This window comes from Oryctolagus cuniculus, chromosome 7, assembly GCF_051225735.1.
Source record: "Oryctolagus cuniculus isolate XC-2025 breed Fujian yellow rabbit chromosome 7, ASM5122573v1, whole genome shotgun sequence".
Lineage (NCBI taxonomy): Eukaryota > Metazoa > Chordata > Mammalia > Lagomorpha > Leporidae > Oryctolagus > Oryctolagus cuniculus.
The window spans coordinates 133,773,952-133,797,788 of NC_142873.1; the positions used below are offsets into that span (position 1 = coordinate 133,773,952).

General features: G+C 44.8%; 1 protein-coding gene across 15 annotated transcripts in view; it reads left to right on the forward strand.

Annotated features, from left to right (window-relative positions):
• The window catches only part of TRIT1 (tRNA isopentenyltransferase 1), a 59,759-nt gene that overhangs the window by 15,811 nt on the left and 20,111 nt on the right, over positions 1–23,837 (forward strand). For 13 of the 15 annotated variants that reach the window (XM_089300930.1, XM_017346427.4, XM_070078699.2 and 10 more), the window contains exon 2: positions 17,645–17,785. The exons of the other annotated variants lie outside the window; for them this stretch is intronic. In XM_089300930.1, coding sequence (XP_089157056.1) covers positions 17,714–17,785 — 72 coding nt within the window. In that variant the 5' untranslated portion in view covers positions 17,645–17,713. The remainder of the gene's footprint in view (positions 1–17,644; positions 17,786–23,837) is intronic. 15 annotated transcript variants of the gene reach the window in all.

Here is a 23,837-nt window from a genome sequence, read left to right on the forward strand (position 1 = left end):
GGATTAATATATGAAAACACTAAAGATTATTGAGTTTTCTGAATTGACTACAGATTGCTTTTAATTTTGACTATATCTTGGATATTCATGACAACTCTTCTTGATTCCCTACTGGGAAACTTTGATGTTTGATTTTTACTTTTTTTTTTTTTTAAGATTTATTTATTTGTGGGACTGGCATTGTGGCCTAGTGGTTAAAGCTGCTGCCAGCTTTGCCAGCATCCCATATGGGTGCTTGTTTGAGACTCAGCTGTTCCACTTTCTGTCCAGCTCCCTATTAATGAGCCTGGGAGAGCAGCAGAGGATGGCCCAAAAGCTTGGGCCCCTATACTCAGCATGGGAGATCCAGAAGAAACTCCTGACTCCTGGCTTCGGCTGGGCTCAGCCCCCACCATTGCGGCCATTTGGGGAATGAACCAGCAGATGGAAGGTCTCTCCTTCTCTGTCTCTCCTCTCTGAAACTTTGATTTTCAACCAAATAAGTAAATTTAAAAATAGACTTATTTTTAAAGATTTTTATTTATTTGAGAGGTAGAGTTACAGAGAGAAAGGTTTTCCATCTACTGGTTCACTTCCCAAATGGTTGCAAAAGCTGGAGCTGAGCTGATTTGAAGTCAGGAGCCAGGAGCATCTTCTGGGTCTCCCATGCAGATGCAGGGGCCCAGCACTTGGGCTATATTCCACTGCTTTCCCAGACCGCAAGCAGAGAGCTGAATCAGAAGAGGAGCAGCCAGGACTCAAACTGGTGCCCATATGGGATACCAGCGCCCCAGGCAGAGGCTTACTTTACTGTGCCACAACACTGGCCCCAGTAAACACATTTTTTTTTTTTTAAGGAGTATTTATTTATTTGAAAGGCAGAGTTATAAAGAGAGAGAAGGAGAGATGGACAGAGAATTTTCCATTTGCTGGTTTACCCTCTAAATGGCTGCAAAGGCCAGGGCTGGGCCAGGCTGAAGTCAGGAGCCAGAAGCTTCCTCTGCGACTCCTATGTCGGTGCAGGAGCCCAAGGAAATGGACCATCCTCTGCCGTCCTCCTAGGTGTACTAGCAGGGAACTGGATCAGAAGTGGAGCAGCTGGGACTGGAACTGTTGGCTCACTTAGGTTGCTGGTGCCGTGGCTTAACACACTGTGCCATAGCACCACTGCCTCCCCACCTTGTTAAGATTTATTTTATTTATTTGAAAGGTACAGTGACAGAGAGAGAGAGAGAGAGAGAGAGAGAAAATCTTCTAACTGCTGGCTTACTCCTCAAATAGCTGAAGTAGCCAGGGCTGGGGGCCAGTCTGAAACCAGAAACTTAGAATTCCATCCATGTTTCCCACATGAGTGGCAGGGGCCCAGCTAATAAATATGGCCATAGTCCACTGCTTTTCTAGGTACATTAGCAGGGAGCTGGATTGGAAGTGGAACAGTGCCCATATGGTTTGCCAGTTTCATAGGCAGCAGCTTTACCAGTTGCGCCACAATGCTGGCCCCTTGATTTTACTTTTAAGTTGAGATAATGAAATAAAGTATCTGTGTCTCACTTGCTATGGTATATATAATTCTTTTCTTTTTTAAATATAAGATTTATTTATTTATTTATTTGAAGCAATTACAGAGATAGAGGAGGGAGGGAGAGAGAGAGAAAGAGATTGATTTTTCCATCTGCTGGTTCACTTCCCCACATGGCTGCAACAGCCGGAACTGGGCAAGGCCAAAGCCAGGAGCCAGGAACCCCATCTGTGTCTTTCATTTGGATGGCAGGGGCCCAAGCACTTGGGCCATCTTCCAGTGCCTTTCCAGGTGCATTAGCAGGGAGCTGGGTTGGAACTGGCACAGCTGGGACTGGAATGGCACTCATATGGGATGCTGGCATCACAGGAGGTGGCTTAACCCACTACACCACAACACTGGCCATAATATATACAATTCTTTTTTATTTTTAAATTTGTTTATTTTATTTGAAAGGCATACAGAGAGGCAGAGACAGAGAAATCTTTCCACTCTTTTACTCTCCAAATGTCTGCAATAGCCGGAGCCTATCCGAAGCCAGGAACCAGGACCTTCTTCTGGGTCTTTCACATGAGTCCAGGGGTCCAAGCACTTGGGTCATCCTCTGCTGCTTTTCTAGGCACATTAGCAGGGAGCTGGATTGGAAGTGGAGCAATTAGACTTGAACCTGTGCCCATATGGGATGCTGGGCCACAGGTAGCAGATTTACCTGCTGTGCCACAGCACTGGCCTCATTTTTTTTTTTTTTTTAGATTTATTTATTTTATTTGAAACCTGGTATACACAGTTCTTAACTTATGCCTTTGCTCACCATCCTGCCCCTAGAGTAGCAGTGCTACTCTGTTTGTTTGTTTGTTTGTTTTTTCAAAAGAATTATTTATTTATTCATAAGGCAGAGTGACTGAGAGAGATACCTTCCATCTGTTGGTTTACTCCTCGGGTGTCTGCAGTGTCTAGGACTAGGCCAGGCTGAAACCAGGAACCAGAAACTCCATCTGGGTCTTCCATGTGGATGTCAGCGACCCATGTTTTCCCCCAATGCATTAGGACGAAGCTGGAGGGTAGCAGAGCAGCTGAGACTTGGGAACCAGCACTGCAATATGGGATGCCAGCTTGCAAATGGCAGCTTAACCTGCTACACCACTAAGCTAGCCGCACTCTGCCTTTTTTTTTTTTTTTTTAGAAGTAGATTTACAGAGAGAGAAAGGGAGAGAGAGAGAAAAAGGTGTCCCATCCGCTGGTTCACTCCCCCATATGGCTGCCATGGCCAGAGCTGGGCTGATCCAAAGCCAGGAGCCAGGAGCTTCTTCTAGGTCTTCCACATGGGTGCTTTCCCAGGCTATAGCAGAGAACTGGATCTGAAGAGGAGCAGCGGGAACACAAACCTGTGCCCATATGGGATGCTGGCACTGCAGTTGGAGGCTTAGCCTGCCATACCACAGTGCTGGCCCTTCAGCTTGCTTTTAAGACCGTAGGAGACACTGTTTTCTAGGTGACTTGAGGTTGACTCAGAAAGTATTCAGAAAACATGTGAACAGAATGAAATTCTTTTTTTTTTTTTTTTAAGTTTTATTTATTTGTTTGAGAGGCAGAGTTACAAGGAGAGAGGTCTTCTGTCCGCTGGTTCACTCCCCAAATGGCTGCAACAGCCAGAGCTGGGGCGATCCAAAGCCAGGAGCCAGGAGCTTCTTCCCGGTCTCCCATGTGGGTGTAATGGCCCAAACACTTGGGCCATCCTCTGCTGCTTTCCCAGGCTATAACAGAGAGCTAGATCAGAAGTAAAGCAGCTGGTACTCAAACCATTGCCCATATGGGATGCTGTAGCCATAGGCAGGGGCTTAACCTATTATACCACAGCACCGGCCCCCATTCTTAGTGTTGTATCACCAACTCCTTGAAAGAATGTTTTCAGTTTCATGTAAGTCCACAGGCAAAATAATTAACAACTCAGATTTGTATATCAGTGTTTATAATATCATAAAATAGATATTAATCATTTCATGATTAAAGATCTGGCCCAAGGTCTCAGAGCAAGTAGCAGACCTAAAATTGAACATTGGTCTCTACTTCGAATGTTCAGTGCCTTTTCCTTTGCACAAAGTCATCCTCCACGTGAGGCAGAAACTGGGATTCAGTCATTATGGGGTGGTTCTTTGCTTGTATGCCACTTAGCCTCCACAAGAGTGTGCTGCATTTTGATCAGGATATATAATATATTGGAGGATTATAGTGCTGTCAGTTGGGAGTTTTGACCTGATTGATGGCGGCGGCGGCTGCTGCTGCTGCTTCTGCTTCTTCTTCTTTTCCTCTTCCACTGCCTCCTCCTCCTCCTCTTCCTCCTCCTCTTCCTCCTCTTCTTCTTCTTCTTTTTTTTTTTTTTTTTTTAATTTCAGTCAGTTATGGGGTAGGGGAATAGGGGAGGAGGTCTTCCATCTGCTGATTCAATCCCCAGGTGGCCACAACTGCCATGGCTGGCTAGGCTGAAGCCAGGAGTTCAGGACTTCTGGGTCTCCCATGTCAGTGGCAGGGGCAAACACACTTGGACCATCTTCCACTGCTTTCTCAGGCACGTTAGCAGGGAGCTGAATTGGAAGTAGAGAAGCCAGGACACAAACTGGTGCCCATATGGGATGTCATGTTGCAAACAGCAGCTTTATCCACTATACCGCAGTACCCAACTGATGGCTGCCTTTTTTTTGTTGTTTTTTTAAGATTTTATTTATTTCTTTGAGAGGTAGAGTTACAGACGGAGGGAGTCAGAGAGAAAGGTCTTCCATCTGCTGGTTCACTCCCCAAATGGCCACAGCACCAGAGCTGAGCTCATCTGAAGCCAGGAGCCAGGAGCTTCTTCCAGAACTTCCATGTGGGTGTAGCTTGGGCTGTCTTCTACTGCTTTTTCAGGCCATTGCAGAGAGCTGGATTAGAATAGGAGCAGCTGGGTCTCAAACCAGCGCCCACATGGGATGTTGGTGCTGCAGATTGAGGCTTAGCCTACCATGCCATAGTGCTGGCCCCAACTGATGGCTTCTTGATGCGTTGCTTTGGGGGTTAAAACTTGCTGCAGCTAAGAGTTATAATTTAATGTGAAGTTGATACTAAAGACACAGAGTGTTTACTGGAACAAGGGGGAAACGACCTCGTGGAGAGTCTTAACAGAACTGTAACAGACCAAAGGGTGATCAAATGGAAAGTGATAATTAGAGGGCTTTTTCAAGTTTCCAAACTGAGTTTTTAGAAACCGATATTTGCATTTTAATAATCCCTTTTGGTATGCTGCTCAGAATTTTGTATTCAGAAGTGTAACAGTAACTCAGAAACAATTGTAGGGGTAGGCATTGTGGCACAGTGGACTGAGCTGCCACCTGGGGCCTGCATTCCATATTGGAGTGCTTGGTTTAACTTCTGGCTACTCTGCTGCAAATCCAGTTCCCGGCTAATGCACCCAGGGAGGCAGCAGATGATGACCCAAGTACTTGAGTCCCTACCACCCTTGTGGGAGATAAGGATGGAGTTCCTGGTTCCTGGTTTCAGCCTGGCCAAGCCCTTGTGGCCATTTGGGAAGTGAACAAGCAGATGGAAGATCTTTGTCGCTGTCTCTTTTCTGCTCTGCCTTTCAAATAAATAAATCTTAAAAATTTGTAAAACATTGCCTTAAATCGTAAATTGCCTTGCACCTCCTACTTATGTCAACCCTTGTCTTACCTTAACTGTATGGTGATCCTAAGGCAAACCCTACTGGCATTTCGTTTCCAGGGAAAGTGCTTGTTTTTTGTAAACTTGAATAAGTAGGTGTTTTAAGTATTGAGGTAGCTTCCATGAGGTAAAACTACAATGTGGTGGTTAAGTGTAGTATGTCCAGCATGGTAATTTCTCCGTGGAACCTGATATGCAGTGACTTGGATCTGTAGCCACCAAGCATCTCAAGGTCCTGCCTGGCCTCTTGCTTCCCATTCTTTTGTCTGTGATTTGTAGAGTGGAGGTCAGAACTGCCAGCTGAGGGATTATTTAGTTGCTCAAACACTTGCTGGGTACTACTACAGATTTCTTTTGCCAGGAATGAGAAACTACATTTGTGCTTAATTTTCTGAGCTTTCCGAACCCCAGCACCTTTGCAGATTGTAGACGCAAACATAAATATTCTCATTCAGTAATGGAGAGTCTGAATTCCAGGATAGACAGGTAATGCAATCTTTGTTTTCCAAGATGGAAAAACTGAGGCACAGAAAGATTACAGAGCAGACCAGAGATCACACTGTGAGACACTCACAGCTGGGAATTGGATCTGGGTCTTCTAGCTCCTGTGTAGAGTCTGATACATTTCAGGAAGATGATACTCACGGTCTTCCTTTCAGCCCAAGTCCTATCTTGGCACGTAAATTCAAGGTACAATGCATAGCCTTCAGTGACCAGATGGGACATTGTTCTGAGAGACTTGAAGGCACTGGCCACACATGGCCAATGACTGCCTGGAAGTACAGACCACCAACTATATATGCTGAGAAAAAATAAACAAAGAGCTCTGTTTGGGTTTACAGAGAGGAAGTGTCTCTAATGCCTTAAGTCTTCAAGTGCTGTGGAGACACAGCAATCAGACCCAGAAGCGCAATTCCCTTTGTGTTTGCCTAAACCTACAAGGGGAGAAGCAAATGATTTTTGGCAGACTGACTGGTAATCAGGGTATGTGTCATCTAATAGAAGTGGAACTCTGTGTTCTTTTTGTCTGCTTTGGGACATAATTTAGGAACAGTGTTTTGTACCAAAGGACAGTCTGTCTGATAGTGCTCCAGGGAGACCTGGGATGCATAGGGGAGGGATAGGAGAGGTGGGATGGTAGATCACGGTGGTTTACCAGAACATGAAATTAAAGGCATGAAGGCTGATAAGTTGGGAGAGACCAGGCCTATCTGGGGGCCCTTTGACATAGTTGGCAGTGGAGGTATTTAAATGGAATGAGACTGACAAGAGGCTAAAGAGGAAATCTCAGTTTTTGAAACATATGTATGTGACTTTCAGGTCCCTTGGGCCTCCTCCATTGTAAATGGATTTCATTTTCCTTTGGCTACAGTATTAAGTTAGGTAGATTGCACAGATATGTCCATTTTTTTGCTCTAAAGGGAGAACTTGGAGTTAAACCTATGTTATTTAAAGAAGGAGAAGTGACTACTGGCCCACTGGGAAAGTGTAGGCAAGCAGGCAGGAGGCTTGCAGATTCAGTTCTGTGAGAGGGAGGTGCTGCCCTTATACTTCAGGGCCTGGGGCAGGGTGATGAATCAGCACCACTTCAAAAAAGAAATGCTGGTATATGTTAAAAGAACAAATGTGACTTGGGTGTATGGGGATTCACACATGTGCTCTAGTGTGATTTAATGGAATTGGTTTGGTTTCTATGTTTGTTGGATTCTTTAGATATATTTGACTCAGAGCAGGATTTTTTTTTTTTTTTTTTTTTTTTTTTTCTTTGCTTACTTTGGTGCCTGATTCTGACCAGGAGCCTCACTGTTCCATCCTTATTATGGCAGCTGGGTTTCCAAGACTCACTAGTGGGCTATGATGATGATAATTATACAGAATATAGCAGGAATAATATATATGTAGGCACTGTTCTAAAAATGACATATTATCTCATTTAATGTCTTTGTCACAACCTTTTAGGATGGGCACTATTATAATCTCACCTCTATGGAAAAATACATTCTTTTTTATTTTCTTAATATGTGTCTATTATGTATTTGAAAGGCAGAATGACAGAGAGAGAGGGAGACACACACACACACACACACAAATATGCATGTACAGAAGAGAGAGATCTTCTATTTGTTGTACTTCTCAAGTGCTCCCAACAGCTTTGGCTGGGCCAGGCTGAAGCTGGGAGCCTTGAACTGTGTCTGGGTTTCCCACATGGGTGCCAGGGACCCAAGCGTTTGGGCCATCCTCCGCTGCCTTCCCTATACATCAGCAGGAAGCTGGATCTGGAGTGGAGCAGGTTACATGTGAACTGGTCTCTAGCATGGGATATGGGCATCCCAAGTGGGCAGTTTAACCCACTGTGCCATGCCAGCCCTAGAAGTTACCTTTTTTTAAAAAAATACTTATTTTTTTTTTTTATTTGAATGGCAGAGTTTCGGAGAGGCAGAGGCAGATGGCCATAATGGACAGAGCTGGGCCTATCTGAAGCCAGGAGCCAGGAGCTTCTTCTGAGTCTCCCACATGGCTGCAGGGGCCCAAGCACCTGGGCCATCTTCTGTTACATTTTAGGCCACAGCAGAGAGCTGGATCAGAAGTGGAGCAGCAGGACTTGAACCAGCACCCATATGGGATACTGGCACCACAGGTGGCTGGTTTACACTGACCCCCAGAAGCTACTTTTTTGCAACCCCTCATCTGTGTGTTATTTTGTATTTTCCCTTCTACTTTATGTTTATCCATTCATCCTCCTTCCCATTCTTTGCCTCAGTAGCACTGTATATTTTATCAGGCAGAGAAGAGGAAGGACTATTTGTGACAGAACAGCATGAGTAAAGTCAAAGAAGAGTAAAAATGCATATTCTTTTACAACTCTGGCATACGGAGTCCTGAGGGATAGTTGTAGGAGGTGAAACCAAAAATATAGACCCTGGAAACAAGTTTTTGAGGCCCTTGAAAGCCATACATGAGGTATGGAATTTTAAACAAGGAAGTGATAGTAGATCTATTAATGAAATTACTCTGATGGCCGGTGGAGAGTGGGTTAGAGAGGCAAAAATTAAGATTCTCTTATGTTAACCTGGGTATGAGGGGCTAGAGTTGGCCTTTGCTGGGAAGAAGAGGTAACTTAGGAAACTTTCAAAACACAATCAATGGTTAGTGAATTGGGAGCATTAGTGGAAAAGAACAAAGCCTTTTTGTATTTGGGATAAATGACACTTTCTTATTGAAAAAATTCCGCTAGCACTGAAAAGTACAAGAAAACAACAACAAACTAGTCCTAACATCCAGGAGTAACCTTTTTAAATCATCTTGGTACACATCCTTCCAGACATTTGTGTATGTATTTATGCATATGCATTCTTGTTTTTATATTACACATTCATGCTGTTCTATGTTCTGCTTTTTTGTCTCTTGGCAATATAGAATGGGCATCTTTATATGTTAACATATATAATGCTGCATTAGAGATTTCAATTTGGGGGCAGTTTCGCTCCCCCAGGGGATATATCTAATGGCTGGAGAATTGGATTCCTGACATATTGTGGGTGGAGGCTGAACACCCCTACTAAGCATAAGATAGTCTCCACAGCAGAGAAGTGTCTGGCTCAGAATAGCAGTATAACACTGAGATGGAGAAACTGTGTTCTATGTTGTTATTATTTTTTAATTTTGAAATAATTGTATATGTAAACAAGAGATTCGAAGATATTACAGACCATTCCTGTAAACTCTTCATCTAGGTTGTCCTAATAATATCTTGTGACATCATTATGGTACATTTATCAAAACTTAGAAGTTGACATAGGTACAATACTATATTGTTTTAAAGTCTTTAATTAGAAAATTATAGTTAACAGGGAGAGGGATAGACTGAGAGATATCTTCCATCTGTAGATTCACTCCCCATTTGGCTGAAATGGCCAGGCTGAAGCCAGAAGCCAAGAACTTCATTTAGGTCTTGCAGGGGCCCATACAGTTGGACCATTTCTGCTGCTTTTCCTAGGCCATTAGCAGGGAGCTGGATCAGAAGTGGAGCAGTTAGAACTTGAACTGGCACCCATATAGGATGCTGGTGTCATGAGCAGTGACTTTACCTGCATGCTGCATATTTTAAAAAAAATATTTATTTGGGGCCGTGACTGTGGCATAGTGGGTAAAGCTGTCTTCTGCAGTGCTGGCATCCCATATAGGCACTGATTCAAGTCCCAGCTGCTCTACTTTCAATCCAGCTACCTGCTAATGCACCTGGGAAAGCAGTGAGGATGGCCCACATCCTTGGTCCTTGCACCTGCGTAGGAGACCCAGAAGAAGCTCCTGGCTCCTGGCTTCGGATGGGTGCAGCTCTGGTCGTTATGGCCAGTTGGGGAGTGAACCAGCAGATGGACACTCTCTCCCTCTCTCTGCCTCTCCTCTCTCTGTATAACTCTGACTTTCAAATAAATGAATAAATCTTTAAAAAAAGAACCTTATATATATATATATATATATGTGTGTGTATATATATATATATATATATAAACCTGCACCCAGATGGGACACCTGTGCTGCAGGTGGTGGCTTAACCCACTGTGCCACAGCACTGGGTACCCCCTTCAGTGAGTTTTTCAGACATTTGTAATAGTTAGATTTACTTTTTTGTAATCTGCAGTTTATTCTGGGTTCCCCAGACATTTTATTTTATTTTTTATTTATTTTTTAAAAAGATTTATTTTATTTATTTGAAAGAGTTACAGAGAGGGGGGGGGTCTTCCATCCGCTGGTTCACTCCCCAGATGGCCGCAACGGTCAGAGCTGAGCCAATATGAAGCCAGGAGCCAGGAGCTTCTTCCGGGTCTCCCATGTGACTTGGGCCATCTTCTACTGCCATCCCAGGCCATAGCAGAGAGCTGGATCGGAAGAAGAGCAGCCAGGACTTGAACCGGTGCCCATTTGGGATGCTGGCGCTTCAGGCCAGGGTTTTAACCTGCTGTGCTACAGCGCCAGCCCCTCCCCAGACATTTAAATTATTTTAATTTGCTTGCAATAACCGGTGAATGGAAGATCTCTCTCTGTCTCTACCTCTTGGTAACTCTGGCTTTCAAATAAATAAATAAATCTTAAAAAAATAACTTATAAACTCTCATATATAGTTTTTTTGTTTTGTTAAAGATCTATTTGAAAGGCAAAACAACAGAAGGAGATGGAGAGGCAGAGATCTATCATCCACTGTTTTATTCCCCAAATGGCTGCAGTGGACAGGGCTGGGCCACGCTCAAGCTGGAAACCTGGAATTCCATCCTGGTCTCCCACATGGGTAGCAGGGCTCAGGCTGGGCTGTCTGCTGCTGCCTTCCCAGGCTCATTAGCAGGAAGCTGGATCTAAAGTGGAGCAGTCAGGACTCAAACTGGCACTCATATGGGATGTCAGTGTTGTAGGTGGCTTAACCCGCTGTGCCACAACTGTGTGCCCGCATGTACAGGTTTTTGAGTGAACTTACATTTTCATTTCACATGAGTGAATACCTAGGAGTGGGATTACTAGATTATATGGTAATTTTATGCTTTACAGGAAATTGCCAAACTGTTTTCAAAAGGGACTGTACTTTTTTTTTTTTTTTTTTACTATTTATTTATTTACTTAAAAGAGTTACACAGAGAGAGAAGGAGAGACAGAGAGAGAAAGAGAGAGAGAGAGGTCTTCATCCACTGGTTCACTCCCCAGTTGGCCACAACGGCTGGAGCTGCGCCAATCTGAAGCCAAGATCCAGGAGCTTCTTCTGGGTCTCCCACACGGGTGCAGGAGCTCAAGGACTTGGGCCATCTTCTGCTGTTTTCCCAGGCCATAGCAGAGAGCTGGATTGGAAGTGGAGCAGCCCAGACTCGAACCAGCGCCCATATGGGATGCGGGTACTGCAGGCAGAGGCTTTACCCGCCACGCCACAGCGCCAGCCCAAGTGACTACTCTTTCTCATTCTCACCAACACTGAACTAGAGTTTCTGGCTCTGTATTCCTTCCAGCATTTGGTAATGTCAGATTTTTTGTTTTTAAACCAGATTTTTGTTTATAAAGATTTATTTATTTATTTGAAAGGCATAGTTACAGAGAGGCAGAGGCAGAGAGAAAGAAAGATCTTCTGGGCCGGCGCCGCGGCTCACTAGGCTAATCCTCCGCCTAGCGGCGCCGGCACACCGGGTTCTAGTCCCGGTCGGGGCACCGGATTCTGTCCCGGTTGCCCCTCTTCCAGGCCAGCTCTCTGCTGTGGCCAGGGAGTGCAGTGGAGGATGGCCCAGGTGCTTGGGCCCTGCACCCCATGGGAGACCAGGAAAAGCACCTGGCTCCTGGCTCCTGCCATCGGATCAGCACGGTGCGCCGGCCGCAGCGCGCCAGGCCGCGGCAGCCATTGGAGGGTGAACCAACGGCAAAGGAAGACCTTTCTCTCTGTCTCTCTCTCTCACTGTCCACTCTGCCTGTCAAAAAAAAAAAAAAAAAAAAAAAAAAAAAAAAAAAAAAGATCTTCTGTCCACTGGCTCACTCCCCAAATGACTGCAACAGCCAGAGCTGAGCCAGTTTGAAGCCAGGAGCCAGAAGCTTCTTCCTGGCTTCTTGGGTGCAGGGGCCCAAGGACTTGGGCCATCCTCTGCTGTTTTCCCAGGCCACAGCAGAGAGCTGAATCAGAAGTGGAGCAGTTGGGACTCCAAGTGGTACCCATATGGGATAACCGGCATTGCATGTGGCGGCTTTACCCACTATGCCACAGTGTGGTCCCCTAAACCAGGTATTTTATTGTGGTTAATTTACATTGCCCTGAAGACTAATGATTTTTATTTATTATTATTATTTTTTTTTTGACAGGTAGAGTGGACAGTGAGAGAGAGAGAGACAGAGAGAAAGGTCTTCTTTTTCCGTTGGTTCACCCCCCAATGGCCACTGCGGCCGGCGTGCTGTGGCCGGCGCATCACGCTGATCCGAAGCCAGGAGCCAGGTGCTTCTCCTGGTCTCCCATGGGGTGCAGGGCCCAAGCACTTGGGCCATCCTCCACTGAACTCCCGGGCCACAGCAGAGAGCTAGACTGGAAGAGGAGTGACTGGGACAGAATCCTGGCTGAAGACTAATGATTTTAAACATCTTTTCATATGCTTATTTGATATTTATGTATCTTTAGTGAAGAGTCTATCAGATTTTTTTTTAAAGATTTATTTATTTGAAAGAGTTACAGAGAGAGAAGCAGAGGAAGAGAGAGAGGGAGAGAGATATCCCCCATCTACTGGTTTACTCCCCAAGTGGCCACAACAGCCAGGTGAAGCCAGGAGCTTCTTCCACATTTCCCATGTGGCTGCAGGGGCTCAAGCACTTGGGGCATCTTCCATTCATTGCTTTCCCAGGCACGTTAGCAGGGAGCTGGATGGGAAGGGGAACAGCCTGGACTTGAACCTGCACCCATTTGGGATACCAGCGCTTCAGATGGTGGCTTAACCTGCTGTGTCGCAGTGCTGGTTCCTATTAGAATGTGGGTTCAAGTCCCAGCTGCTCCACATCAGATCTAGCTCCTGCTAATTCATCTAGGAAGGCAAAAGGGGCTGGCTTAAGGACTTGGTCCTCTCACTTAAGTGAGAAACCCAGATGGAGTTCTGGGCTCCCAACTTCAGCATGGTCTAGCCCTGGTTGTTGTAGGCATTTGAAAAGTGAACCACTAGATAGAAGATCTTGATACCTCTCTCTCTCTCCCTCTCCTGATTTTTCCCCAATCCCTCTCCCTCTCTCTCTATAGCTCTGCCTTTCAAGTAGGTGAAAATAAATAAACATTTTTAAAATGTTTAAAATAGGTCCAGGCAAATGACAAGTACTTGACATTATCCATAATGAAATGGTGATAGTTATACAAAAAATTAAAAATAGGAAGCTATTCTCTTGTTGCTTAACCCACTGTGCCACAATGCCTGGGCCTGAAATATGATTGTAATTGATAAAAATATTCCCATAAAAATGTATAATTTAAAGCTATACAGCTCAATAAATAATCACTGGTTAAGATGCAACTTGGGGTGCCTGCATTCCACATTGGAGTGCCTGGTTCAAGTTCTGGTTCTGCCTCTAATTTTAGCCTTCTGCTAATATGCATCCTGGGATGCTGCAGATGACGTTTTAAGTTGTTGAGTCCCTGCCAGCCATATGAGAGACCTGAATTAGGTTCTGGGCTCCTGATTTTGGCTGGCCCAGCCCCAGCTATTGTAGGTATTTGGGGAATGAACTGTGGGTCAAAGATTTGTCTGTATGTCTCTGTCTCTGTCTTTCAAATAAAGTGAAAATACATGTGTAACCACAACTCGGTTCAAGAAATAAACATTGGGGATGCCACAGCGCCGGCATCCCATATGGGCACCGGTTCTAGTCCCGGCTGCTCCTCTTCTGATCCAGCTCTCTGCTATGGCCTGGGAAAGCAGTAGAGGATGGCCCAAGTCCTTGGGCCCCTGCACCTGCGCGGGAGATCCGGAAGAAGCTCCTGGCTCCTGGCTTTGGATCAGCGCAGCTCCGGCCATTGCAGCCAGTTGGGGAGTGAGCCATCAGATGGAAGATCTCTCTCTCTCTCTGCCTCTCCTCTCTCTGTGTAACTCTGACTTTCAAATAAATAAATAAATCTTAAAAAAAAAAAAAAAGATTCTCTCTGTCTCTCTCTCTCACTATCCACTCTGCCTGTCAAAAAAAAAAAAAAAAAAAAAAGAAACAAACAAACAAACAAACAAACATTTGGGCCAGTGTGGTAGCTTCAGGCTAAACTACCATGTCACTGGCATCCCGGATGAGAGTGCCCAGCTGCTCTCTGCTTCCAATTCCATCCCCCTGCTATTGGACCTGGGAAGGCAGCCGATAATGGCTTGAAGTGCTTGGGCCCCTTTCATCCATGTGGGAGACCTGCATGGAGTTCCAGGCTCCTTTGGCCTGGTCATCCTTGGCTATTGTAGGCAGTTAGCTAGTAAACCAGCAAATGGAAGCACTCTCTCTCTCTGTGTCTCTCTCTGTCTCTTTCTCTTCGTATCTGTCACTTTGCCTTTCAAATAAATAAATAAAAATAGAACATTATTAATTCTCAACAGAATTTTGAAAATTTTCTTCATTGCTAATATTCACTAGTTTTTCCTTGTGCTTAAAATCTATCATCCAGATCTTTTTTATTGGGGTAAAAATATATAACATAAAATTTGCCAGTTTAGTCATTTCAGTGGCCATCTTTTTTTTTTTTTTTTTTTTTTTTTTAAAATTTGACAGAGTTAGAGAGAGAGAGAGAGAGAGAGAGAAAGGTCTTCCTTCCATTGGTTCACCCCCCAAATGGCAAATGGCCACTATGGCCGGCGCCACGCCAATCTGAAGCCAGGATCCAGGTGCTTCCTCCTGGTCTCTCAACGCAGGTGCAGGTGCCCAAGCACTTGGGCCATCCTCCACTGCCCTCTGCCCTCCGGGGTCACAGCAGAGAGCTGGACTGGAAAAGGAGTAACCGGGACTAGAACCTGGCGCCCATATTGGGATGCCGGCACTGCAGGCAGAGGATTAACCACGTGAGCCACGGTACCAGCCATTTAGTGGCCATCTTAATAATTTTTTAAAAAGATTTATTTATTTGAAAAGCAGAGAGTGAGAGTGAGAAAGGGAGGGGTGGGGGAGGGAGAGAGAGAGGAGAGAGAGAGAGAGAGAATCTTCCTTTTGCTGGTTCACTCCCCAAATGGCTGCAATGGGTACAGCTGGACCAATCTGAAACTAGGAGCCAGGAGCCTCCTCCAGGTCTCTCAGGTGGGTGCAGGGGCCCAAGGGCTTCAGTAATAGGTGAGCTTTCCTTTCTATTTGCATTAAATTTACCTGTTTTTTTTTGTTTGTTTGTTTTTTGTTTTTTTTGTCTGAACTTGTCATCTTAGGGGCAGACTTCAAGATGAGTTTAACAAATAGCCTTTTGCATCACTGAGAATGTGCTGGTAAAGATATCTAGATATCTCCACTTGGTTACAATTTGAGGGGTGGGAAGTTATACATTTGCTGCTATGCATTTCCTTAATATTCATCTTAGAGTGAAAAATATGAATCCTTTTTACTGTAAGGGACTCACAAGCTTTCAGAAATTCTCTATTGGCAAAATCTAGATGTTGCTATGTGAAAATAAAGATTTATTTTATTTATTTGTAAGAGTTACAGAGAGAGGCAGAGAGAGAGAGAGAGGTCTTCCATCTGTTGGTTCACTCCCCAGATGGCCTCAACTGCCGGAGCGGCTCTGATCCGAAGCAGGAGCCAGAAGCTTCTTCCGGTTCTCCCACGTGGTTGCAGGGTCCCAAGGACCTGGGCTATCCTCTACGCTATCCCAGGCCATAGCAGAGAGCTGGATTGGAAGAGGAGCAGTCAAGACTAGAACCGGCGCCCATATGGGATGCCGGCACTGCAGGCCACAGGGCTTTAGCCTGCGGCGCTACAGCACTAGCCCCATTATGTGAAGTTTTTAACACTGGGTCATTTGGAATTCTCAATTACTGCAGAGGCAGCTAAGGTTTGTGGGAAAAAAGAGAGAGAGAGAGAGAGAGAGAAAGCGAAACACATAATTATTAACTCCTTTTCTCCTGTTAGTTTTCTTAAGTCGTACAGTGGAAGACATCTGTGTATAATGCGCCCTATGACTTTTATCAGCAGAATAGGAAAAGGAGACACTATGACTTAGATTCTGTCAATATTCAAGTGTTAAGAACACAGTTCTACAATGGAAGGAAGACTTTCTTGTCTTTCTCTCTGTGTATCTCTCACTGTCTAACTCTGTCAAAAAAAAAAAAGAACAGTTCTATTGTTAGGCATAGGTAGAGTTAAAAAGTCAGAGGTGGTACTTTCCAGTGGTTGATTTGTTATTTTTTTTCCTGTGTACTGTTTTATTGTTTAACAATTTTATTTATTTTATTTATTTCTTATATCCTTGCAGGGTAACTAAATCTCAGTAGCTGAGAGCACAGAGGCTTCAGGTTAAGCCGTGAAATTGAACTTTCTCTGTGTTGTGATCACAGTGGTGGTTGGTGATAGTAATACTCATGTAGGTAGTAACATAATGATTCTTATATGGCGCTTTCAGTATGCCAGGCAAAAGTAGTGCTTTTTTTTTTTTTTTTTTTCCCTGAATTACCTCATTGACGACAACCCTATGAGAGAGATACTGTTATCCCCATTTTGGTTATGAGGGATTGAGATACAGAGGTTCGTAACAGAGTATTCCAAGAACAAGTGGCAGAGCTAGGAATTGATCTGAGGCAGCCTGGCGCCAGGCTTCTTCCTTCTAACCATTACACTGTACTGTACTTACTTGACACCCATATAAGTAAAGGGAAACGTGAGATAAAAAATGCTTTTAACATCTTTGTGGGCTCCGCGGAACTTATTATTTGTTCATTCAGGGCTCCCTGTAGAATCAGTGATTACAGAGAGAACATTTAATCCCAAAGCATTCATCCCTGTTTTCAAACTAGTATTTTCAGATCTGTCCTCCATCTAAGACCTTACATTTAGAGAAAATATACTTGAACTTTTTAGTTGAATTGGCAGATCAAGAGCTTACAGACAGGATATTGCCTTTGAGTATTTAGACTATATCTGCTGACCCCCTGAAGCAGTAATTTGGATAGATCACAATGTTTCCACCAGAGTACAGCTGCAGTATTAGGGGTTCTAACTTCAAAGTATGTATGTGTGTGTTTTATGTGTACCTTTGTAGATAGGCCACTTCTCCACAAATGGAACCAATCTTATACAAATTCTAAAAACCTTTTAAAGCCATTTAAATCCAAGAAATATCTAAGCATTTAGAATTATGAGCAATGCAGAATGTTACCTTTTTGGAGACTTGTGGTTATGTAGAATAAGTAAGACATCCTGCCCATTTAAAAAATGCTTATGCTTAAGGCCTAAAGAACCTCCTTTTTTTTTTTTTTTTTTTTTTTTGACAGGCAGAGTGGACAGTGAGAGAAAGAGAGAGAAAGGTCTTCCTTTGCCGTTGGTTCACCCTCCAATGGCCGCTGCGGCTGGTGTGCTGTGGCCGGTGCACCGCACTGATCCGAAGGCAGGAGCCAGGTGCTTCTCCTGGTCTCCCATGGGGTGCAGGGCCCAAGCACTTGGGCCATCCTCCACTGCACTCCCTGGCCACAGCAGAGAGCTGTAAGGCCTAAAGAACCTCCTTTTAATCTAGCAGAATTAATTTTTACTGCAGAATTAATTCTTACTTTGGCATGGATTTATTTACCCTTCTTATCTTAAAGTCTGAGCTGTTTGATAAGAAAGCCAATGCTCTATTTTCTTTTTACTTTGTATGGATTTTGTGGATCTGGCTGTGCTCTCACAACACAGAGCAGACCTGGTGTTTTGATAGGTCAGGTGTTTGGCTGAAGGAAGACTAGATCTCCATTTCTACCCATCAGCCATGCATTTTGTGGAAGCAGATGACTTTCTCATGCTTTTCTTTTCACCTAGGTCTATGAAGGTTTAGACATCATCACCAACAAGGTTTCTGCCCAAGAACAGAGGATCTGCCAGCATCACATGATCAGCTTTGTGGATCCTCTTGTGACCAATTACACAGTGGTAGACTTCAGGAACAAAGCAACGTCTCTGATATCCTTTGGAAACACAGTGACCAGTCCTGATGATGGGCAGAGCAGCCCAACCCCAAAAGGTTTTCTTTCTTCTTCCCCCACCCCCTTTTTAAAAAATTTATTTGTTTTAGTTGAAAGGTAGTTACAGAGAAAGATTAGGAGAGAACTTCCATTTGCTAGTTCACTCTCTAAATGGCCACAACTGGGCCAGACTGAATTCAGGAGCCAAGAACTCCTTCTGGGTCTCCCATGTGGATGCAGAGCTGCAGGCACTTGAGTCATTCTTCGCTGCCTTCCCATGCACATTTGCAGGGAGCTGTATTGGACGTGGAGCAACTAGGACTCAAACCAGTGTTCATATAGAATGTCAACATTGTAGGTAGTGGCTCAACCTGTTGTGCCCCAGTGCTAGCCCTGGCAATTTCTTCTTCTTCTTCTTCTTCTTCTTCTTCTTCTTCTTCTTCTTCTTCTTCTTCTTCTTCTTCTTCTTCTTTTTTTTTTTTAAAGATTTATTTATGGGGCTGGCGCTGTGGTGCAGTGGGTTAATGCCCTGGCCTGAAGCGCCTGCATCCCATATGGACACCGGTTTGAAACCCAGCTGCTCCACTTCCGATCCAGCTCTCTGCTATGGCCTGGGAAAGCAGTAGAAGATGGCCCAAGTCCTTGGGCCCCTGCACCCACGTGGGAGACCCAGAGGAAGCTCCTGCTCCTTGCTTTGGATTGGCACAGCTCCAGCTGTTGTGGCCAATTGGGGAGTGAACCAGAGGATGGAAGACCTCTCTCTCTCTCTCTCTCTCTCTCTCCCTCCCTCCCACCCCCTCCCCCTCCCCCTCTCCCTCTCCCTCTCTGTCTCCCCTCTCTCTGTGTAACTCTTTCAAATCTTTAAAAAAAAAAGATTTATTTATCTTTTTTGAAAAGCAGAGTTAGAAGCAGAGAGAGAGGTCTCCATCTGCTGGTTCACGTTCCAAATGGCTGCAACAGCTGGAGCTGTGCCAGTCCAAAGCCAGGAGCTTCTTCCGGGTCTCCCATGTGAGTGTAGGGGCCCAAGGACTTGGGCCATCTTCTATTGCTTTCCCAGGCCATAGCAGAGAGCTGGATTGGAAGTAGAGTAGTTGGGTCTTGAACCAGCATCCATATGGGTTGCCAGCACTGCAGGTGGCGGCTCTGCCCACTAGCGCTAGCTCCGAGCCCTGTGATTTTTATTGGATAAATCGTTTATTACTCAACTCCACTCAGCTTTAGCTTCCTGCCTTTTAAGTTGGGATACAGAATTAATTTGGAAATACAGTAGAGTTACATTTCGGAATTTCACAGGGATTGTTGTGGGGAGAAGGACAAAATAGTTCTGGGTAAGACCAAGTAATGTTTGAAAAAACATAATATAAGAAGTACTGGGGTCGGCGCCAGGGCTCACTTGGCTAATCCTCCGCCTGTGGTGCCAGAATCCCATATGGGCGCCGGGTTCTAGTCCCGGTTGCCCCTCTTCCAGTCCAGCTCTCTGCTGTGGCCCAGAAAGGTGGTGGAGGATGGCCCAAGTCCTTGGGCCCTGCACCCACATGGGAGACCGGGAGGAGGCAGCTGGCTCCTGGCTTCAGATCGGCGCAGCGCACAGGCCGTGGCAGCCATTTGGGGGGATGAACCAACGGAAGGAAGACCTTTCTCTCTGTCTCTCCCTCTCACTGTGTGTAACTCTACCTCTCAAATAAATAAAAAATAAAAATCTTTAAAAGAAAACAAGTACTGCCCTGGGGCCAGCACTGTGGCACAGCAGGTTGATGCCCTGGCTTGAAGTGCTGGCATCCCATATGAGCGCTAGTTCGAGACCCGGCTGCTCCACTTCCCATCCAGCTCTCTGCTATGGCCTGGGAAAGCAGTAGAAGATGGCCCAAGTCCTTGGGCAACTGCGCCTGTGTGGGAGACCCAGAAGAAGCTCCTGGCTCCTAGCTTCTGGCTCCTGGCTTTGGATCGGCACAGCTCCGGACATTGCGGCCAATTAGGGAGTGAACCAGCATATGGAAGACTTCTCTCTGTCTCTGCCTCTCTTTTCTCTGTGTAACTCTGGCTTTCAAATAAGTAAATAAATACATAAATCTTAAAAAATAAAAAGTACTACCCTTATGTTTAATACCCAGACTGCCTTTTATGTATGGGCTGCCAGATATGGAAATATATTAAAAAGTCATAGTAGTTACAGTAGTAGCCTGTTTAATATTTGATAAATTTATTGTACAGAATAGAAAACCCAGATATAGATTAAAATATCTGTATTATATTTATCTTATAATCAAGGTGGCAATTCAAAACAATGGAGAAATAATGAAATAGTTCATGATTCTTCCTGGGGCAGTTAATTGTTTTGGAAAAAATTAAAATCAGGTCTTCATTATATATGATGCATTAAGTACAACATAATAAATTCCTGATAGGTTTGAAATTAAATGTATATATTTATAATGAAACTTCAAAACAAGTAAGAGAATATATAATTGAGTAGGTAGTTATGTGTGTGTGTGTGTGTGTGTTTAAAGATTTATTTATTTATTTGAAAGGCAGACTTAGAGAGGGAGAGACAAATGGCCACAGTGGCTAGAGGTATACCAATCCAAAGTCAGGAGCCTCCTCCAGGTCTCCCACGTGAGTGCAGGGACCCAAGGACTTGGGCCATCTTCTGTTGCATTCCCAGCTGCATTAGCAGGGAGCTGGATTGGAAATAGAGCAGCCAGGAATCTAAAGGTGTCCATATAGGATGCTGGTGCTGCAGGTGGCGGCTTTACTCACTAAGCCACAGTGTCAGCCCTGGATTTCTTTCTTTGAAAGGCAGAGCAACAGAGAGAGAGAGAAAGACAGATCTACCTGCTGGTTCACTCCTCAGTTATTTCAGCTAGATCTGAGCCAGGCTGAAGTCAGGAGCCAAGACCTTTATCCTGGTCTCCATGTGGGAGTACTTACGCCATCATCTGCAGCATTCCCAGGTGCAATAGCAGGAAGCTGGATCAAAAGTGAGGGTAGGGGGGCTAGCACTGTGGCTTAGTGGGCTAAGCCTCTTCCTGCTTCCCATATGGGCACCGGTTCATATCCTGGCTGCTCCTCTTCTGATCCAGCTCTCTACTATGACCTGGGAAAGCAGTAGAAGATGGCCTAACTGCTTGGGTCCCTGCATCCATGTAGGAGACCCAGAGGAGCTCTTGGCTTCTGGCTTCGGATTGGCCCAGCTCTAGCCGTTGTGGACGTTTGGAGAATGAACCAGCGGACAGAAGATCTCTCTCTCTGTCTGTGTCTCTCCCCACCCCTCTGTCTGTAACTCTCTCTCTCAAATAAATAAATAAATAAAATCTTTCTTTAAAAAAAAAAAAAAGCAGAAGTAGGACTCGATCCTGGGCTCTCGATATTTGATGCTAGTGTCCAAGTAATGACTTAACCCACAGTGCTACTATGCCCATGCCATAGTAAGGCTATAGTAATGCCATTTTAAGCTTATTTATTCATTTGAAAGAGAGAGAAATATTTCATCTGCTGGTTCACTCGCCAAATAGCCACACCAGCCAGGGCTGGGTCAGGTGGAAACCAGGAGCCAGGAACTCTATCTAGGTTTCCCACATGGGTGGCAAGGACCTAAACACTTGGACCATCATCTGCTTTCCCAGGTGCATTAGCAGAGAGCTAGATTGGAAATGGAGCAGCCAGGATTAGAACTGCTCTGTGTGGCAGCTTAACCTGGTATACCACAGTGCCAGCCTTCATAGTACCTTTTTTTAAAAAAGGAAAATAGCTGGATTTAAATATTTAAGAATTAAGACTTGTATTGGCAAGTCTAGATATCCACCAGAACTTTAGGTGTACACCTGAGAGGAACTCTTGCCACAAGTCTATTAGGAGATCTTTGGTAGATCTCATTCATAACAGCATTGTATTTAATAGCAGAAACATGGATGTACCTAAACTTATGAAGGATATGTACAGAGGTCGGCACTGTGGTGGTGGCATCCCATATGGGTGCCTGTTCAAGTCCCAGCTGCTCCACTTCCAATCCAGCGCTGTGGTGTAGTGAGTAAAGCTGCTGTGTGCAGTGCCCGCATATCCCATATGGGTGCTGGTTTGAGTCCCAGTTGCTCCACTTCCAATCCAGCTCCCTGATAATGTGCCTGGGAAAGCAGTGGAGGCTGACCCAAGTCCTTGGGCCCCTGCACCCACATGGGAGACCTGGAAGAAGCTCCTAGCTCCTGGCTTCGGATTGGCCCAGCTTCAGTCATTGCAGCCATTTGGGGAGTAAACTTAGTAGATGGAAGATCTCTCTCTCTCTCTCTCTCTCTGTCTCTGTCTCTCTCTCCCCCCCTGTTTCTTTGTAATTCTGCCTTTCAATTAAATAAACAAATCTTTTTTTTTTTTTTTTTTTTTTTTTTTGGACAGGCAGAGTGGACAGTGAGAGAGAGAGAGACAGAGAGAAAGGTCTTCCTTTACCATTGGTTCACCCCCAATGGCTGCTGCGGCCGGCGTACCGCACTGATCCGAAGCCAGGAGCCAGGTGCTTCTCCTGGTCTCCCATGCGGGTGCAGGGCCCAAGGACCTGGGCCATCCTCCACTGCACTCCCAGGCCATAGCAGAGAGCTGGACTGGAAGAGGAGCAACCGGGACAGAATCCGGCGCCCTGACAGGGACTAGAACCCGGTGTGCTGGCGATGCAGGCGGAGGATTAGCCTAGTGAGCCGCGGCGCCGGCCTAAATAAACAAATCTTAAAAAAAATGGCATGAGCAATAATTCACAGAGGAAGAGATACAAATGATGATAGACATGTAAAAGGTAACCTTTCTGTTAATCAGAGACATGCAAATCAAAATAATTAAATATTTTTTTGCCTTCTCTACCTGCTTTATAAGGCTGTTGTATCAAATGAGATAATGTTTATAAAAAAAAAAAACCCTTTGCAAGTAACAGTATATCAACGAATGTCAGTTGTTGGTCTGAGACAGTGGGTTGTTCAGAATTGATACAAAAAGGTGTGCTGAAAACTTCAAAGGAAAACAACAGGAGATGACTTAATCAGATCACTTAAGAGGCTGGGAGATTTTTTTTTAAAGGTGTATTTATGTTTATTTGAAAGGCAGAGTTAGAGAGAGAGAGAGAGAGAGTGATTGATTGATTGATTGATCGATCTTTCATCCATTGGTTCACTCCCTAAATGTTTATATTGACTTGGGCTGAGCCAGGCCGAAGCCAGGAGCCAGGAGCTTCATTTGGGTCTTCCATGTGGGTGTGGGGCCCCAGTTATTTGGGCCATCTTCTGCTGCTTTCCCAGGTGATTAGTAGGGAGCTGAATTGGAAGTGGAGCATCCAGAACTCAAACTGTCGCCTATATGGGATGCTGGTGCTGCAGACAGCAGCTTAACCTGCTGTTCCACAGTGCCTTTCCCTCTTTTCTGCTCTTTTTCTCTTCTGGTATCTCACCATTTCCAGCTTCCTCTTTTCTACCTTGTTTCTTTTCCCTTTGTTAATCATATTATGTAATCAAAGTTTTATTTTACTGTGTAATTATATGTTTCCTATACTTAATTTAAGGGGGGGTGTAGAGACTTTTTCTTTTTAAAACAAATAGACAGGAGTGGGTATTCAGTGTAGCAGTTAAGATGCCTGTGTCCTGCATCAGAACACCTGCGTTTGACTCCTGACTCCAGCTCTGGTCCAGCTCCCTGTTAATGAGGACCCTGCGAGGCAATGATGAAGACTCACTCCATTGGTTGGGTTCCTGCCACCCACATGGGAAACCTGTATTAAGTTCTTGGCTCCCAGCTTTGGCAACATCTAGGGACTATTGCAGGTGTCTGGGTAGCAAACCAGCAGATGGAAGCTCACACTCTTGCTCTCTCTGCCTTTCAAGTAAATAAAAAACAAAAACAATCAGACACTTTTTAAAAAGTGCTTTTTGTTTATGCTCCTTGATTGGAAACATCTTTCTTTCTACCCTACCCAATCCCTTAAGGATTAGGGCTTCCCTCTTTGAGATAGAAAAGAGATCATCTGTCTCAATGTCTACAGATTGACTGGCAAAGAGAAGTGTATGAATGACTTTTTTTTT